The 20,261-nt window shown below is 36.2% G+C and overlaps 1 protein-coding gene across 2 annotated transcripts; it reads right to left on the bottom strand.

Moving 5' to 3' along the window:
• Positions 1-5,092: 5,092 nt before the first annotated feature.
• Positions 5,093-17,438, bottom strand: LOC131947512 (transcription factor IIIB 90 kDa subunit). Of its 2 annotated transcripts, none has more exons than XM_059308737.1 (20): positions 17,131-17,438; positions 15,064-15,111; positions 14,705-14,892; positions 14,302-14,382; positions 13,919-14,107; positions 13,591-13,622; positions 13,389-13,461; positions 13,024-13,173; positions 12,734-12,827; positions 12,401-12,527; positions 12,144-12,240; positions 11,652-11,816; positions 9,626-9,768; positions 9,329-9,410; positions 9,156-9,214; positions 8,270-8,502; positions 8,112-8,151; positions 7,625-7,760; positions 6,776-6,877; positions 5,093-6,582 (listed from the first exon to the last, which is right to left on the bottom strand). In XM_059308737.1, the coding sequence occupies exons 3-20, from the start codon at positions 14,883-14,885 to the stop codon at positions 6,530-6,532; spliced, it is 2,037 nt and encodes a 678-aa protein (XP_059164720.1). In that variant the 5' UTR covers positions 14,886-14,892; positions 15,064-15,111; positions 17,131-17,438; the 3' UTR covers positions 5,093-6,529. The 2 variants fall into 2 exon arrangements, with proteins under 2 accessions (XP_059164720.1, XP_059164721.1); XM_059308738.1 differs by having other exon boundaries at positions 9,626-9,765.
• Positions 17,439-20,261: the final 2,823 nt, after the last annotated feature.

Here is a 20,261-nt window from a genome sequence, read left to right as displayed (position 1 = left end):
CATACACATACATGTGTTCAATACACACATACATGTGCTCAATACACACGTACACATACATGTGCTCAATACACACATAACACATACATGTGCTCAATACACACATACTCATACATGTGCTCAATACACACATAACACATACATGTGCTCAATACACACACATACATACATTTGCTCGATACACACATACACACACATGTGCACAATACACACATAAAACATATATGACTCAATACATACATAACACACATGTGCTCAATACACACGTAACATGTTACAGCGTCGACATACACGCCGGTACATAGGAGGACATGACTTCCCCCATTACATTTACATGTCTCAAGAATAGAGGAGGCGCCTCCACCAGCAAGTTACCCCACTGTATAAACACTTAAATTCCCTTCATCACACCACATAGAAGCACCATCACAATTCTATCACCTTATCATTGCTCACCCCCCCCCCCCCCCCACCGGACCCCCCCCCCCCCCCCCCAACTCGTGCAACATTTACCATTACTATACCAGAAGGAAACAATGCCTCTAATAACAAAAATCAAGAAACATTTATTTTATTTATTGCCGTGTGTCTCTTGGTAGGAGGGTATTATCCTGCATCTCCTTGGCTCTCTACTGGGGTCTCTACTGGGGTCTCTACTGGGGTCTCTACTGGGGTCTCTACTGGGGTCTCTACTGGGGTCTCTACTGGGGTCTCTACTGGGGTCTCTACTGGGGTCTCTACTGAAGTATCTACTGAGGTCTCTACTGGTTTATTTAGCGACATTTCAGATTTATTTTTGGCTAACCACTCTCAGGTCTAGAGTTCACTGTGTGGGGAGGGGGGGGGGGGTATTTTTACATTAAACCTGCTCAGGTTTTCCACACCACATTACACTTAGTGTGTGTGTGGGGGGGTGTTGTTAGTAGGCCATTATAAATAATGCAGCAGTATAACAAGTTATAAACATTTATGGCTTATATGTAACATAATATTAAATCGTTGTAAAATGTAAACATTTATACTCAAATATTTTATGGTATTATTGATCCATTTACATAAAGAGTTTTAAAAATAGTTTGTTAAAACGTAAGATATAACAAGTTGTCATTTCAGCAGGTAAAAAAAAATTATAATGTATATGCCTAAAATTTGATTTGTCAAAGTTATGATCAAACTTGTTTTTTTCTTCTTCTTCGTTTGTAACTAATAATGGAGGGAATTCCCCTCAACAGAATTCATGATACTTTCTCGTATTATGCTTTTGTTTTTTCGAGTTGACTGCCACTGTCTTTGTCCACCCAGGAACAATCTGCCAGGCAGCAGTTAATTGGTTGCTGTCCCCAGCTAACGAGCCTCCGGCGTTCGAACTTGAAACTTCTGGAGTTAGCACCCACACGCTCTCCTGCCCGACCACGCCGTCCCCTCGATCAAACTGGAGATTTGTAAGTTGAACAAACGACGGAAGTCTGAGTAACGTCCCAGAACTTATTTACAAGAGAAGCGACCCCGACTGAGATATAAACGACCCCTGTTGAGTCAGACAAGTGACCCCGACTGAGATATAAACGACCCCTGCTGATTCATACAAGCGACCCCGACTGAGATATAAGCGACCTCACCCCTCGAGTATTTGCGAACACGGTAAAGACAGGATGACAGCAAGATCAAATTAAAATATTTGAATACTTCATTGAAAGATTTGAATACTCCCCAAACTACATTCCCTTTGAGCTCAATCGCACCAAAATATTTAATTACTTACACTGATTCGTTCTGATTAGGTCCACTCAAACTAAAATACTATAATACTTTCTTATACATTAAAGATACGGCTAAAAGGCCAAAGACTAGAGGAAGTTCGCTCATTTAAATACCTTGGTGCCATACTATCTGATGATGGAACGACGCAAGCAATATTGCAAGAAGTGTGTAAACAATAACAGCAGTGAGTACATTAAAAAGTTTATGCTATCACTGGTCATGTCTGTCTTCCTGTATGGATGCGTGGCGTGGGCCCTCAACACAGACATCCAGAAAAGAATCCAAGGCCTGGAAATGGGAAGCCTACGCAGACTTCTAGGTCTGTGGAAAGACTACTAATGCGATTGGTCCCTTTGGGCGTCTACTGAGCATTGTTAAAATTATAATTTAAGATGGTATGGACTTCTCACACGAACCAACGGCCTATCTAAAACAATATTGTAGGTCACAGTGCCAGCAAGGGGAGAAGGGGAAGAAAGACGTCACTGGATGGATGACATCTAAGACTGGACTGAGCTGCCCGTTGTAGAGCTACTCAGAGCAGCAGAAGACAGAGACAAATGGCAGAAAATGTTGATAAACACAACTGTGGTGTCACAACAACTCCAATAAGGTTTAAGGGGTGATTGAATGATTGAAGAACATCTATGCCATTGGGCCAAATTACACTAAAATATTTGAACATTTCCCATGTTAAATTCCCTCTGGAACCAATCATATTAAAATATTTGAACATTTTCCATGCTAAATTTCCTTCGGAACCAGTCATACTAAAATATTTGAACACTTCCCATACTAAATGATCCTAGCGCCCCCCCCCCCCCTCCCCTGCACGCACGAGTTTGCCTGACTGTGAAGTCAGTTAAGAAAAGCTTATAGAAAACCAGTGAAGCAGTGATGTGCTGAGTTCAGTTGTAGCGATACAAGACGTTTTAGACACGTAACTGTAACATCGTGGTGTGGTTAACTGGTTGAGCCTCGATATGGCCGAGTGGTGTAGACCTGGTGTACATGTGTGGAGTGGTGCAGTAGTGTGGGGTGGTGTGGGGTGGTGGAGAGTTTGGGTGTTGGGTTGTGAATGAGTGTAGAGTGATGTGGAGGTATGATCGAATGGTGGTGAGGTGGAGTAGTAGTGTATGGTTGTGGTGTGGTGGTGTATAATTATGTAGAAGTGTGTAGTGTAACGTTGTGAATGGTGTGAAGTTGTGTGGAGTGGTGTGGGGTAGTGATGTAGTAGTAAAGGTTGGAGTAATGGTGTGGGGTGGTGTGGGGTGGTGTAGGGTTGAGGGATGATGAAGGAATGTACTGTAATGGTGTGGGGTGTTGTGGAGTGATGTGGGGATGAAGTGGGATTACAATGTTTTTTTGTGGCCAAAGTGTGACATGGTGTGTAATGTGACACAGTGTGTAGTGTAAAGCTGTGATGTCACATGGTGTGTAATATGACGTGGTGTGTAGTGTCACACGGTGTGTACCGTTGTGTAGTGTGACGTGGTCTTAGTTTGACCATGTGTAGTGTGCCTGAATGTGTAGTTTGTATTGAGAGTTACTGACAAAACTGCAGGAGAAGATGCGTCTGAATGACGTCACTGTATCACAAGCACGCACAGCTGTGCACACAATGATGCAACACGACCGAGCAATTTTTTAGCATGCACATTCAGCCACGCATCGATTACTTTATGCTTAGTATAAAAAGTCGGAATTTTTATGGGAATAAATCGATGGTTTCGCTAGTGTTATTATAATCCATTGGGGAAAAAACCACCACTACCACAATACTTTAGTCAAACCCTGGTTTTTCTATATTGTTGCTTTATTCAACTTAATTATAAACTGATGTATTTTTTCCCTCCTCGAGTAGAGAATACATTTTTAAAGTTTTTTTTTTGTTTCTCAACCTACATGTAATAGCAGCGGTGTTAACTCTAATTGACTTGTGGTAATTACCAATAGGCTAGTAGGTCTATATATAGAGTGAAGTATAGTCTAATCTAGAAACTAGAATGTAGCTGGCTAAGTTTAGAATCGCTAAGCCAATGACACAAGTTCGACTTACTCTAAAAACTATATCCTACCTTGTTCAGTAAAGCGGTGTGGTATAGTCCCTAGAGTGAAACAAACAGCGCGACTTGACGCGACGATTTTTAGCCGTGACAAAATCCGAGAAATGTCACCTACTTGTGGAGGGCCAGGTGTGCTCGACACAGGTGTGTTGTCAACATAGGGCGGCACACAGTAGCTAGCTGATGCGGGGTTATTAACGGCAGGCCTGTCTATCGTGTCATTATTAGTTACTCCACGGTGATCCCCCTTCCTGCTCGTGACGTCACACAGTCCTAATTTAAGCTCAACAGTAACCTGTTCTCTACGGTCGGAAGCCAAGCTAGCGCGTCGGGTCTTTGACACAGATAGCCAGTGATCCGATTCAAGACACGGCGAGTTACTTATGTCAGTAGCAGGCGTTAACGCCTCCTTGATCTCAACACGCACCCCCACCCCCCCCTGCCGTCCTTCACACGAGTCAACGGTAATTGGGAAACTAAATTAAGCTATTGATTGAAATTATTTTTAATTAGATATGAGGATTATGTCTGGAGTGGTTTAATGGGGAGAGTGATATTTCTGATGTGGTTAAATGTGACTGTGGTTTATATGAAGTGGTTAAGTGGGAATTGTGGGTTATATGAAGTGGTTTAGTGGGGATTGTGATTTATATCAAGTGGTTAAATGGGGATTGTGGTTTATATGAATGGTTAAATGGGAGACTGTGGTTTATATCAAGTGATTAAATATGGGATAATGATTTATATCAAGTGGTTAAATGAGGATTATGGTTAAGTTAATCTGTTGAAATTAAATAGTGATCGTGGTTTATCTGTTTCTGTGCATTCCTTCACCACTGACAGTGTAGATCACACAGTCCCAAACCTAATGTCAGTTGGATAGGGACCTGGTTGTAGGATGTGTAGGGCATCATGTTGACAGAGGTGGTATAACGTGTACCTAGTAGTCAGGGGGTGGGTGGGCATGGAGTCTTGAGTTTTCTTGACAAATTGGGCTGCACTAGAGCTAATGGGAAGGGGAGGTCACAACTGGAGGTGGGGGGGGGGGGGGGGGCAATTAACACCAGGGGGGGGGGGGTGGTGGTTAATCTGCCAAATGGAGGGGGGCTCAAACAAGAGGGATGGGGCAACACAAGAAATGGAATCTAGTGTCACATTATAGTTATATTTTAAGTTGACAAAAAAAAATTCAAGAAATGGAATCTACTGACACATTACAGTTTAAGTTGACAAAAAAAGCAAACAAACACTTCAAATTACTGAGAAAACATTTGATTTATAATCAGTTTACCAAAATGTCTAAAAATAATGTAGCATTGTATAAATTCTATGTATAAACTATTGTAAGCTTTGACATAAACTCTTCTGGTGCCATTTTGTTGAGGACCTAAGGGGGGATATAGACACAGGGAACACTAACCCACTGGTCTCCACTCTAACAAATCATCTGCTTCTCTCCCTTGTTTTCACTATTTTGTTCACAATTCCTGAACTGATCTAGAAATGTGGTTCATAGTTCAGACAAGTGGTAGGGGTTAGCCTGCTGTACAATACATACAACACTAATGTGTGAATTGTACAAGTAGTTCAGAATTACATTTTTATTTACTAAACATCAGAAAATTTCATCTGTTTGAGCTCTCTTCTCTACACCAATGACAAAACAAATGCATGCAGCACACTTGTATTGGCTGACAGAGACAGACTAGCCAAATGACCTTAGACAAATCATATGAGATCTTGCTAACTGACATGTATATACAACTGTATAAACAACTCGTACCAATCTAGCTGTTTGACCTACATATAAAAAGTGCCAGATGTTGCAATATGACCTGTACACAACATGACCTGTACACAACATGTACCAGATCCTGGAACTTGTGACCTATAAATCCATATAGGATAATCCTATCATACATGTTCAAATTGTTATTTGCATGAAAACAACAGGTAAGGGAAAGAACTTATAATGGGATAATTCTTTCAATTAAAAAAAAACAGGTTATTTAACCCTTCCTAGTCAGACTTGCAGCAAACAATCATAAAACAAGCATCATCTGCAGTCAATTAAATAATAGCACACACACACATCAACCCAAATACAGCAGTCCTTGCTTCACTGTATTTACAAGGCATGTTACACACACTGTACACAGCAATCACACACCAACTAAGTTAGTTGGTGTGTGATAGTTACTAACTACACAAGTCAGCCTAGGAGACAATGCTGACTAAGTGAAATGTCAACCAGGCAACAACTTCAGACATTTTCTACTTTCATTTACATTACATTCAGGTATATAAATAGATACATTTTAAATGAAAAATAAAATGAGACCAAAAATGTGGTCAATTTTTTTACAAAACAATTCATTCTTAGCTCTATACAATTTCTTAGCCAGTGAATGTTGCACTACAGACAAGATAGGCTCTCTATCAATAAAAGCATAAATTATACTGACATCAACAGTAACAAAAAATGTATGTATATAAATAATTTGTACATTCCTTTTTGCTGCAGCTAAAACAAGTCAGCATATCTGTGGTGTATGAAAGAAAAGTGTACCTCTTGTGACATTAAAAACAATAAAATCTGCAGTAGCTCTCAGCCTGCAGTCTAGATGTGTAGGGAAGGTTATCAATATGATAACATGCTATGTGAAGTGATGACGCTGACAGTAGTTGAGGTGATGGTCAGTTTAGTGGACGTCATAGAAAAAATAATCGTCTTCCTCTTCTTCATAACCAGTTGCTGCAAGGATAAAAACAAAACAATTGTTTTATCATGTTACACCCTACAGTATTAGAAGGCTGCTGGATGTTAAAATACTCCAGTACCAATTGATTGTGTTATCCAATACCCTACTATAACTGCATAAAATACATTCCATTAAGAGGATGATGGTACCTAAAAAAATATATGCTGGAGTAAAAGAAATTCAAACCTTCTTGACTTAAGAGCTGCCTGGCACTGAGGATTTTGTGACCCGCCTCGTCATCATCTTCATCTTCTTCTTCCTCATCATCCTCTATTTCTTCTGCTGGACCTAAACATCATACATGACTTTATTGTTAAAATTTTGCACTGGGACTAGTGTCTTGTTCTGATGATACAACTTAAATTCTGATTGTGGGCCAATATACTCAGATATGTGTGAGAGTTAAAAACTAGACAATGGTGGGCCAATATACTCAGATATGTGTGAGAGTTAAAAACTAGATAATGGTGGGCCAATATACTCAGATATGTGTGAGAGTTAAAAACTAGATAATGGTGGGCCAATATACTCAGATATGTGTGAGAGTTAAAAACTAGATAATGGTGGGCCAATATACTCAGATATGTGTTGAGAGTTAAAAACTAGATAATGGTGGGCCAATATACTCAGATATGTGTTGAGAGTTAAAAACTAGATAATGGTGGGCCACAGATATGTGTTGAAAGTTAAAAACTAGATAATGGTGGGCCACAGATATGTGTTGAGAGTTAAAAACTAGATAATGGTGGGCCACAGATATGTGTTGAGAGTTAAAAACTAGATAATGGTGGGCCAATATACTCAGATATGTGTTGAGAGTTAAAAACTAGATAATGGTGGGCCACAGATATGTGTTGAGAGTTAAAAACTAGATAATGGTGGGCCAATATACTCAGATATGTGTTGAGAGTTAAAAACTAGACAATGGTGGGCCAATATACTCAGACATGTTTAAAATTAAAAACTATCAAAAGAATAAGAAGAAACCAAAGATGGATACTGAGCAAGTAAATGGGTAGACAACTCATGGTTTACCTTCATCCGTGTAGGGCAGGGGTTCATGGTTATCCTCCACTAGAATAACTGGTTTGATCTCCTCCACTGGCTCAAGTTTGGACTTTTTAATTTCCTGTGTGTTGACTTCTATCCTCACTCTCTTGCCTAGTGGTTTCTACAAAATTAGGAACAAAGTGGTATAAGCCCAGCAGATAGCTTTAAAGCAGGTTGTGTTGGTACACAGTAATTGAAGGTAAACAAAAAATTAGGAACAAGTGAAATCAGCCCAGCAGGTAGCTTTAAAGCAGGTTGTGTTGGTACACAGTAATTGAAACAAAACAAAACATTAAGAACAAGTGAAATCAGCCCTGCAGATAGCTTTAAAGCAGGTTGTGTTGGTACACAGTAATTGAAGGTAAACAAAAAATTAGGAACAAGTGAAATCAGCCCAGCAGGTAGCTTTAAAGCACGTTTAGTTTAGTGTTAGTGGACACTAATTGAAATTATACAAAAAATTAATAATTACCTTAATATCTTTGTGGTCTGATAATGATGACTTATTAAACCTGTAAAAATTAAAAAAACATATTATTACAAATTACCAGCATTGTACAAATATGAATTAGATGTTACTGATTTACTACATGCAATAAGATGTAGCAACAATAACATATTTTGGCCTACCTGTTGGTGATGTGTGGTTTTCTATCAGTGGTTGGCGTGTCAGAGGGAATCTCTATTGGCTCAGTGGAAACACATTCAGTGGAGGCAGAAGCGTCCAAGGTGTTGAGAACATTGTAGTTGATTTTGTCTGAGAACTTCTTCTCACGCATGTCTTTCTTCAAGATCTCCATGCACTCTGCCAGCTCTGTTTCCAAGTCATAGCCTCCTTTTTTCTTCTTCTTCTTTGTTCTGGGCTGAAAACAAGAAGCAGGGGTGAGTGATAAATATCTCAGAGAAAAAAAACTGTCAATTCTTTTACTTGTTTTATGTATTAAAAACAATCTCTGCAGCAAGTCTTGAGGAGGGTATAGAACTTATTTTCATGCTTTCAATAAAAACACCTATTAGTCTTTTCTTCTGCACACAAAATGTAATGGGTATATGACATGACATAAACTTATTTTTTTATCTTTCTTGTCTACCCCAACTGTCCCCATTGTCTATGTTTGTTATTCTACATTTAAAGTGTCATATATACGCTACACTTTCTATCACAACAATAACAAACGCTAAACCATTCTTACTGTCTTCAGTAATCTATCACAACAACAACAAACTTTAAACCATTCTCACTGTATTCAGTATATCTAGCCCTAAAACATTCTAAATTGTCTCCGTCACTGTGTACATTGAGTCCAGTTTCATGTATAATCAACCCCTAAATAAACAAATCCCAGAATCCTAAATTGTCTCCGTTACTGTGTACATTGAGTCCAGTTTCATGTATAATCAACCCCTAAATAAACAAATCCCAGAATCCTAAATTGTCTCCGTCACTATGTACATTGAGTCTAGTCTCATGTACAATCAACCCCTAAATAAACAAATCCCAGAATCCTGTACTCACATTCTTCTCCTTTTTCTTGGCAGCAGCCTCTTCTTTGATTCTCCTCTTCTCTTCCCTGTCTGCTCAAGGAAAAGTGAACAAATCAAATAATTGAGTCATGCATCATTAAGTTGACATTATATCATTAGTTAACTAACGAAGAAACACACATTAGCCAGTGTTGCATCAGTTACCTCTGACTATCTCCATGTGTTCACCAAACTCTAGGTCAAACCATTTAGCTTTATGCTGGGCTTCTTCTTCTGACACGATCAGCTAAAAGACAACAAAATTGGCAGCCTATTTATAGCAAGTCATTTATGATTACATTATAAGAGATTTAGGGCAGGGGCTTAAAAGAAGAAGTGTGTTGGTAAAAACTATTTCTGACTTTAAAATTTTTTTATAGTAAAATATTATGACAAGCTATCCCATAAAAAAATCACACAAGACAGGTTACTATAAGAGACATAAATACACCTCTAGTCTACCTGATCAATCTCATCATCATCAATACCAGTCAAATCAAGTTCACCATCCTCAACTTTGGAACTCTGTGCCTTGCCTTCACATTCCTCTGTTTCTGGCTGCATGATGTTGCTCTCATTTTCTTGCTCAACACTTTTACCAGCTTCTGAAGGGTTCACATCAAATTATTAGTTATTACATTATCCATTGTCAAAGTTTAACTAATAATAATAAGTTCAACAAATAATAATAATTGCACTAGCTTCTAAATAGATGTATCAAATGATTAACAATTACATTCAGGGTTCCTACACCAAAGTGAACTTGAAATTCCAGGAGAATTCCAGGAGTTTTTCAGGAGAAAAACCAAAATTCCAGGACATAATTTAGCTTATTAAAAAGCAACGACTTAACCCCACACTGAATGGAAAGGAGTTTGACATTTCTTAAATAGGAAGTTGTCTTTATAAAATGCTATGTAGCATGGCATTTGTAATTTTTAAAAAGTAACTGTTTCTAAACCATTTAGTTTAGTTAAAGTAGATTCAATTTTGCACCCCACCCCTCCCATTTATAAATTGTTATTCATAAAATTGCTCTCTCCTTTCTCTTCTCCACCCCCCCCCTCCAATTTTGAAAATTTGGTGGCACTATTTTGTAACAATTTTTATCTTTGTACTACACAATTGAGGTAGAGGAAAGTGGAATCAGTGTGCAGTCTTGTAGCAGTTTATTTTCTTACCTTTGACTGTGTAAAATTCAATACTTCAGCATAAAATGAGCTTTTTGTAAACAAAATTTTTATCCCTTTTGATCAGGGCGCCCCCCCCCCCCCCCCCCCACTTATGCCAATGAGTAGTTAAATATATAAATGTGACACTTTTCTTAAACAACTACTCACTGTCCATAATTTGAGCCTGTTTATAAACCCCCCCTCCCCAGTTCTAAGGCCTGTTGTCACAAATTGATCTCATGAATTTCCCACCCTCCCTTATCACAAAAGAAATAAATTATACAGAGATGTAAACAGGCTATTGAAAATATCAGTTCTTTATTATCCCACCCACCCACCCCCCTAAAAAAAAGTAAAACTTCACAACTTTAAAAATATTAGAAAGCAATTTCAGCAATAAATTAATTTAAAATGTTAATCAATTATATGTTTCCACTTTTGTTTTCAATTCAATGATTACTGAAATAGTGTGAGTAAATTCACTTAGTAAAATAATAATACATTAATTTAGATGTTTGTTACTGAGAAACATATTGAGCCTAGCAATCATAGCTATATCCCAGTGTCAAGTTACTTAACCCCTCACCAATGTCATCATCCGTACTAACAATGTCAATTATAAACAAACAGAACAGCTGAAACCATGGACATGGCATTGTGATTTAAATGGGAGTCTTCAACAATTCCTATTACAATTTATTAAAACAGTTTTCTAAAACGCGAAATAACTGCTAAAATTCGTTTTCTAACATTGCGTTTTATGATGAAAAAGTGCGACGTCCCACCACCTGAACCCCCCCCCCCCCTCATCACACACCGTCACAAAATTACGGACCCCCTACGAGTGTGACGTCATTTATGGACGACCCCTAATACTTGAAAAATTCAAAATATTTCAGCCAAAAATAGAATTTCAGATAGTTTTTTTTTTTTATTGCCGGTAGCGTATTTTTTTCTCCAGCTAGACACCGTCATGCGGGGTCAGTTGAGTTCATCTAAGCTTTTAGTTGGCCTGTAGTACACTGCTGATGACATCACTAGCGGGTCACACAGAGTTCACTTCATAAACCCAACCAGAGGTCCTCCCTCCCACACCCTGTCGTGGGAAAGAAACTGAAATGCGGGATGGGAGGGTGATAGTATTACAACACACATGTAAAAATAGAAAGTAGATCTAGAGCCTATCGGACTGTAGATTCAAATTAGCCGCGGGAAACTTGTACATTATTCAAGTGCACATATCCAATGAATACAGGCATACAGTAATATACTTGCCCTGGTTATCAACATATACAGGCATACATAAATGTACTTGCCCTGGTTATTTTCAATGTTGTCAGTGACCTGAAGCTCCTCATCAACTGGGTCCAGACCTTTCCAAGTGCCATCCTTCCAGTCTTCCCCAGCTACCTGCTTGACTGTTTCCTCACCAATCAGCTTGACGGCCTTGTCCAGGTCTAGCTCACCCTCTGGTCTGGCCTCTGGCAACATTTTATAAACACATTGGCCACAGCAGATGACAGAACATAAACAAGATAACTGATGTGAAAGTTAACTAAGGTTATATATATCTATTTCTTTCACCAACACAAACAAAAGTATCTATATACAGTAGCTACACAGAGGTAACATTCAAGTTATTAATTCAAGCCTTTAGTGCTGTAAACATTTATAAACTGTTCTCAACAGGACAGAATGCAATGGCTGTGATTCTTCATCAAGGTATTTATTATTGTAATCAGGTAGTGTAGTTATGGATGCTAATCAAATATTAAGGTAGTATATTTAAAAAGTGTTCAAATATTTACCTATGGAAGGAATATGCTTTCTCTTCAGTGATTTGTTAATATTTTTTTCAAACTTGTTCAACTCTTTGATCATGTTTTCAGATATGTCCTCTGTCACCTGCAACAATTCACTCTTCTATTCAACACCTTCAAACAACACTTAATACAACAGTTGACAAAAACACTTATAACAGTCTTCTGAATGACTGCACACCTTCAAACAAAAGTTGATACATCTAATAACACTTGTACAATCCAACTTAATGACTAAGGCAAACCTGTGCTTTTTTTGCTTTCTTTTTTCCCTCAGTAAAACAAGGTGGATCCTGCTCCTCCTCTAAATCTACATTATCAAATTCCTCAATAGTCAGCTGGGCAGATGGTGTGTTTTCAAACTCAAGCAGCCTATACTCAAATATAATGCGGTAGTGGGTTTAGAACTAGATAACCATACATACAGTGTATACATATATATATATTAAACAGACTAGCAAAACAATGAAAGTATACTTGGCAGAGGAAAGCACTTCTGCCTTTACATATTTTATTATATTACTCATAATAATTATCAATATACAATGCTTGGTTGAGGAATCCTACTGATAACACACCTCTTCCTGACAGTGCTTTCACAAACTTTAACCACTTTAATGATCTGGTCTATGGTCCTGTTGAAGTTGTGCATTCTTGATGAAATGAGGAGAGCTGTCACACACAAAAATAGTAACAATTAACTGGCATTAGCAGCCTTAAATTGAAGAAGAAAACTCACTAGTTACCCATCTAGTTCTACATAGAATAAACCTGTCTAGCAATCTGCTGACTATGTAGTTCTACGTACAATAAACCTGTCTGGCAATCTGCTGACCCATCTAATACTACAAAGAATAAACCTGTGTACCTGCGCCACAAAGGCCTGCTGGTCGTCGCCCCGTGTGCATCCAATCTCTCTTCATCCTGGCTACTAAACGTGAGGCAGATTCAACGACTTTGTTTATTTTGTCACCAAACTGTAGCTGATTGGCGAACCGGCGGATGTAGATGATGGGATCTAAAATATAATGATATTCATATATCACTTAATTCTGTTGTGCAGAAAAACAACATAGTAATAAATGTAGACTACTAAGTATAGAAAGAACAAAGGAGTATTGATTTTTTAAAAGAGAAACCCAATGGTTTTTAACATGCATTTGTTTTAATACTCCTACACGTAATTTAACAGCTTAGCAGATCAGTTAGTTTTGCAGTTTGTTCAATACTCACCAACAATTCTAATATTCTGACACAGTTCTGTGGCAAGTTGGACAAAAATTCGACCCAGGACATGCACATTCACCTTTCAATTGAAACATTTTAAAAGTTCAATATAGATCCATGGTATAATCTAGTTTAAAACAGTAAACATGTATATCACAGGTATAAACAGTTACATAAAAAGCTGTACTTTAACATTTAATATACTTACTTGTATAAGATCACTGAAGTCTATAAGCATCAGTATAATAGTTAAGGCTAAACCATCATTCAAATATTTAACTACACAGATCGGTAACTATAAAGCATACAGTAGTTATCAGTAATTGATCGTAAAAAATTTTAAAACTATTTTCTTTAGTACTAAATTACAAATGCTGCATTTATGTCTAAAAGGTAGAAATATAGGAAAAACAAAAGTTTTTATCTTGTAGATTATAAAAACTAACAGTACCATTATATTTTCTTAGGCTAAATAGACAGTATACATTCATATAAGCTAAAGTGTAGCAGAAGTAAAGTTACTAATGAAAGGATATATTCCAGATCCTCACTGCCACCAGGGTCAACACGGCAGACGAGGTACAAGCAGGAAGCCAGGACATACTCCATCTTCCTGCCACTAGTGAAGCGGTGGGCCACAGCCAACTTGAAAAAACCAAAAGCTGTTTCAATACTGCTGTGATGCATTCTCAGTTGGCCTCCCATTTCTTTCAATCTCTTGTAGCCTTAAATCATAGTCATATGGTCATCACAAACAAGCTTCATGAAAATATTTCATTTAATATATTGTTTTTAAAATTGACAACTATTGAAATTGAAGACTTTAATATAACTTTAGTTTGTTTTCTTGCATTATTTCTTATTACTAAATAATGAACAGCACAAGAGATTATTAGTTAGGCCTACAGATATTAGTTACCATTTTCCAAAGTTAGTTTTCTAGAATCTTCTGAACTGAATCCATGGCCATAAGCACCACGAAATGATTGAGCTCTGGTACCTGTGCACATTGTTTTGAAATTATTTTTGAAATATCATTCAATGTTAGACAAAAAAGTGAGGTTTTACTAATATAAAAATTAACATGCTTCACACATCAAAAATCATTATAGACTGGTATACTATTTAAATGTAGAACACCATGACCTTTCAATCATGAAAACTAAAATTACAAGGTATGTATAACAATAAACATTTTTGAATACTATGTGGTATATAAAGAAGCTTTAAAATATTCTACAACTACAGAATTTCCTGTTTTTTACCATGCAGTAATTCACTGAAAATCTAATTATATGAGAATCCTAATGATATATCCATACCATCATTGGAAACAAATTGCCCTATGACAGAGGCCCCTCCAGCAGCATTTTCCTGATACTGGACCTCTGATATAATAATCTGGTCCTCTAGAACGGTGCCACAGTTTGTACATACTGCGTCTCCCCTGGCTGGGTCAGTGTCGATCTCTGTACACCCACACTGGGAGCAAGCTCTCGGCATGGTGCTGCTTTAAAAACATTTTTTCTTAAGTCGTTTTCAACGTATTAACTTTTGTCATAAAAATACATCTTTGTCTATCTTTGGGTGTAGTGCTGACACCAATATTTCTTCACAGAGCCATATAGATACAAGTTTTAAAAATGTATTCGTATAATAATGACAATCAAAGAATACTTACCACTGATAGTATTTAAGTTAGAAGATAACTATTTTCATCTGTAACATCCTGAAATTTAAAGTCTTTAAAGTTTAAGTAGGCCCTACCAAAAACCCATAAAACTAGTAGGCGCTTATACATTTTGTTACAATTACTCCTATTTAGAGAGAAACTTAGCTGATCACTAATTTTAGATAAAGAAATGTTTCGTCAGAAAGTACTAGGTGGTTATTTCTACACTGATGCTAGTTATATCCACCTAAAAAAGCATTTATACTATACACGACTTAGATTATAAATACAGACTTAAAAGTATCCCATTTAATATCTTTATAAGACTGTGGTTATATAATATACCACAGCTTTAGGGTTGGATCAAGCAGCAATAAAAATTTAGCATGATTTTCAGGTAGGGCTATAAAATTAAAAAAACAAACAAACAAAGAAGCTAGCCGATCCTTAGTTAAAAACTAAAATCTCACAATTATGTTAGCATACAAAGGTAGCTCTATTTTTTTACAGCATTAAAATAGTAATAAGAATTGGTAAGAGCAGCATTTTGTAAATTCATTGCGGCAGTTAGCTGATTTAGGCTAAGTAAAATGTAAACTGGAAAAATGAATGATCACTCATTAGAACTGACATGCTATTTCACCTGAAATTTATTCTATGTCAACTTTAAAATGGTAATTTTCAGTTGAATAGCATTGTTGTGAACTACTAAAGTGAAGCAAAATGTAATTGTTAATTAAAAATTACTATTAAGCCCTGATTTATTACTTTAACTTTAGAGTGCATAATTGATCATCTACGTAGCGGATATGAACATTAAACAAAAACCATTAGGTACACTTTTACTAATAAAATTTTAAAAATGCCATTTCCACTGCTCCTTTAATCTATACCTCAGACTACCTCACTCCCTAGTCATGGTTAGTGCTTTTGTTATTGAAGATATTAGTCCCAGCTATATTTTGCATGAAATGATAGCTGACCGGAAATAGACGTATGGGAGCCATAATTCAAAGTTTGTATCTGCAAATATTTTTACTACAACGTGGGATTTTCAAAAATTGATCATGGTGTTTCTGTACAGACAATAAATGTTTGTCACACTAGACTGTAACTTCACTCTTAACCCTCAAAATAAGCTTTACTGGAGAAACGTTGCAAAGCCAGGTAAAGCCTACTTTTGAGTTTGCACTTGTATCACAAAAACATTTTTAAAAATTAAACTAACTATGCCCATTTTAGCCGGCATGCATAAAAATATATATTTTAGGAAATTGAATGAGCTAATAGTATTTTTATAAATCTAATAAAAATCTCATAATATAAATAAATTAGCTTCCTGATTTTCATAATTTATGCCCGGAAAAATTTGACTAAACTAAATTACGGTGAACTAGGTAGGGCCTATAGCCTATAAAACGTGTTATTTTTCTCTGTAATGCTAATCTAAATACACACACAAACATCTATTCAATAATGAATAATTTTGATGATTGGACTGTTGTACATGTCAAAATTAGTAATTACAGTGCAAGAATGAACAAAAAATAGTAAGAAGTAATCTGATTGGATGATATGATAGTGGAAAGCCAATCGTTGTGGCTTCTACGATCACGGCTGACATATCTGCCACTCCATCTTTTTTGCTATAAAACCGGCGGCCGATAGATCGGCCAGTGATCCCTTGATGAAATAGAAATTAAGATTTTAAAATTTAACGCCTTAGCCTTGAGGCCTAAATTTAATTTAAAATATTTTTAAGCTCTCTGTGTTTGCAACTTTTATAACATTGATTCTTAAAATACTAAATTTCTGAAATTTGTTCAGACTCAGGTTGTTGTGTTTTTACTTTTGTGAAGGCAAAATTGACAAAAGCACGATTTCTTTTCCAAGTCCATGTCAACCAAAATGAATGATGATGGAATTTCGTGCAATCTCATAGTGACTGTGATTGTCCATTCCTTACGATTACGTGATTAGGTTGAGTAGTGCTGATTAAATAAATAGAAATATGCTATATTAATATTGTACAATTTTACTTTAATTAATTTAGTTTACTAGCAAATACACACTCACAGCTGAACTCACGCCTCCCTCAAATTAAATTTCAGAAGATTTAGATTTAGAATTAGAAACAGCTGCTCAACTCACGCTTGCTTAGCTTTGTTTGACTTTACTTTGTAAAACGTGTTGTTGTTACAAAATAGATTCTATTTTTTTTTAAACCTGCGTATAGATCTATAATATAATTGTTGTCAAGAGGTTATTATGACACCCATTTTTTAAAGTTATAGATCTTGTTTTAAACCGCACTCGTCTGGACTTAGTTCTACAACCCTACAGTAGTACAGTTCATTACACACTTGTGTTGTTATATTTTGCATGACGGTGGCCAGATTTTTAGAAGAAATGTAGGCCTTATTCATTATTTGATGCCAGGGTGGTTTTCTCAATTATTTAATATAAAAACATCACGTTAATAAAACAAAACAAAAGATTTCATAATTTTCTTTGTTGATATTGACATTTTGGAGTTAGACATTTTATAATAGAACTAAAATTTTCACGTAAAACATCCAATTTAAGTAATGACTTTTGATGGTCAGAAATCCAGAATCTTATCATTCCTTAATAATTAAAAAAAATAATTCAAGTTCCTTATGAGCTGATCACTAACTGCATTAGATCTAAGAACATATGTCTACATGTAGGTTTATAATTAAATCCTTATCTACCGGATCCTTATGTTTAAATGGTCGTTTTAAATTTCTATCTATATATATAATTCTCTTCATTGGGACAATGCGAGACACCAAGACGTGAGCTCAACAGACCATATCACTACCACCCCCACCCACACCAGTCTCATGAGCTGTTAATAAAATGGCCTATAGGTGAGAAATCAATGAAAGGGGAGGTAATATTTGATGACTTACATAGAAAAATCTAAGAAGGTTATTACCCTTTCGGGACAACCTTCTTGTGTAAACGTATTTTTTTCCCAATATGGATGAAATGTCCTTGTAATCTTAATGAGACGTGTTTTATAAATCCAAGCTTTTCGTTATATTTAACCATAATTTTTTCACGAACTTTTAAGAAACCGATAATTTTCCTGTAGGCCTATATCCTCGTTGACATTTATAAATTGCAATAATCAAATAATTTATACAGCTTACCTGTTAATTTTGAACTTTTAAAAACTTGTACTTAAAGATTTATATGGAAACATTAGTGAATTGGAAACTGATCGGATCGAGTTGTCTCAAAAACTGGTGAAACAGTTACCGCCATTTTTACATAACAGCTGTTATGATTTGACGTCATCCATTTTAGGCGATGGCCCCACACAAATGACATTTTTTGACGGCCCCACACAAATGACATTTTTTGACGGCCCCACACAAATGACATTTTTGACGGCCCCACACAAATGAAATTTTTGACGGCCACACACAAACGAAATTTAGACACACTCCTACCCCTGTTCTCACATTTTTCATTTAGACAAATCCTTTACCCAAAACCTGTTTGACTAAAATATAAGTCCACAAAAAATGTTGGCTAATAGACCTCTGATTACGTACGTCAAAAATAATAATTCAATAACGTGTGAGTGTGTGTATGTGTGTGTGTGTGTGTCTTCCAATACTAATAATAATGTAGGGATTTCTTTTCTTGGTAATTTTATATTAAAATTAGAATTTAGAATGTGTGGAGAAAATAAAAACATTTTTTATAGATACAGATTATAGAGCCTGCTTGATTTATTTAAAATATGTCTTTTCATATTAACTAAAAACCGATGCAGTTAAGCACTTATTTTTGTATAAAAATAAAAAGAAAAGTTTATTATTATCTCCAGTTGTGTACATCATTACAATAATCAGCATCTGATTCATGACTGTTATTCCCCCATCCATTCACTCGTCACAGAGGTAGGACCACTTATTTGGTATATAGAGATACAGAGATTTCATGACCTGTTGAGTCTTTTTTATTTTAAACACAACACTTACGTGTAGGCCTATGTATTGTGTATGTGTTGTGTTTATTGTAAAATTACCACTATGTTAACTTTATCGTCCACATTACCACACTCCCTATAGTCCACACGCTGCGACAAAAAAATGTTTCGTACCCTCCTGTTCTTGTGTGGACTGCCCTCGTGAGACTACCAGTGTTTCTTCCAGACTTTTTTCTCCGGGAGGGGGTGGGGGGCGCACTTGAAATTTTCGGGGGGGGGGGGGCGGTAGAATTTTTCCCCCTCCCCCGAAGAGATTCCTGGAAGAAACTCTGGAGACTACGGTAATTTTTATTTAAAGAGATCTTTAGATTCGATTTGTGGGGTTTGTATATTGGTGAGACTACGGTAGTTTTGATTTAAAGCGATCTTTAGATTCGATTTGCGGGGACAGTTATAAATTTCAGTGAAAGAAGGTATCTAAATATTACGTGTAAGACTACGGTAGTTTTGATTTAAAGAAAAAATTAGATTCGACTTTTTGTTGTCTTATATTGGTGAGACTATGGGAGCTTTATTTAAAGAGAACTTTAGATTCGACTTTGTGTGAGGACAGTCATAAGTTAGATTAGAAAAGTGTGTCTATATATTTGTTCAATAAAAATGAAGCCATAGTGTCATGCTATGGAATTTATTGTTTTAAAAAATATAAAAGTAAGCCTACTATTTACTTTAAACGAATTATAATTAAAAATTCAAATCAATATTATTATATTGATTTTTTAAAAAGTCAGCTACTGTGTTATACATTTTTAAAATGTCATATACTGTGAGGTCTGCACATTATAAAAAAATGCCAGTTACTGTATTGGTCTATAAATTTACAAATAAAAAAAAGAAAGAAATAAGATGTTGGTTTTAGCAAGCGCCAGATATCTTTAAATCGCATTTAATTTATTGCAACATAGTTGTATGAATGACATACTTAGCTTAAGTAGGCCTATTATAACGTGTTTGATTTTCGAAAAGTGTAAACTTTTTTTTTTTAGTTTAGGCTACACGTAATAGCCCTAAACTGTCTATTTTGTTGTGGATTACAGGGAATTAAAGATTTAAAAAAAACTGTCTAATGAACCAAAATTCGTGCCTTGCAGTCTATACAAGGTTGTAGTACACTGTATAATAGATATTCGCCGAGTTAAGCAATCCGGCAAAACCTTGGCTAACACCGGCAACCAGCCCT

This window comes from Physella acuta, unplaced genomic scaffold (assembly GCF_028476545.2).
Source record: "Physella acuta isolate Inbredline_101_S28 unplaced genomic scaffold, ASM2847654v3 ptg000596l, whole genome shotgun sequence".
In the NCBI taxonomy this organism is placed as follows: Eukaryota; Metazoa; Mollusca; class Gastropoda; family Physidae; genus Physella; species Physella acuta.
The sequence above is the reverse complement of the archived record's forward strand: the minus strand, read 5'-3'. Positions and strand labels throughout refer to the sequence as shown.

Coding starts and splice junctions, on each gene's coding strand:
- LOC131947512 (XM_059308737.1), bottom strand. CDS start 14,885: ATGCCGAGAGCTTGCTCCCAGTGTGGGTGTACAGAGATCGACACTGAC. Junction 13,623..13,918: donor TGGCAGTGAGGATCTGGAAT/ATATCCTTTCAT, acceptor TAACTATTATAC/TGATGCTTATAGACTTCAGT. Junction 11,817..12,143: donor AAAGCATATTCCTTCCATAG/GTAAATATTTGA, acceptor AAATGTTGCCAG/AGGCCAGACCAGAGGGTGAG.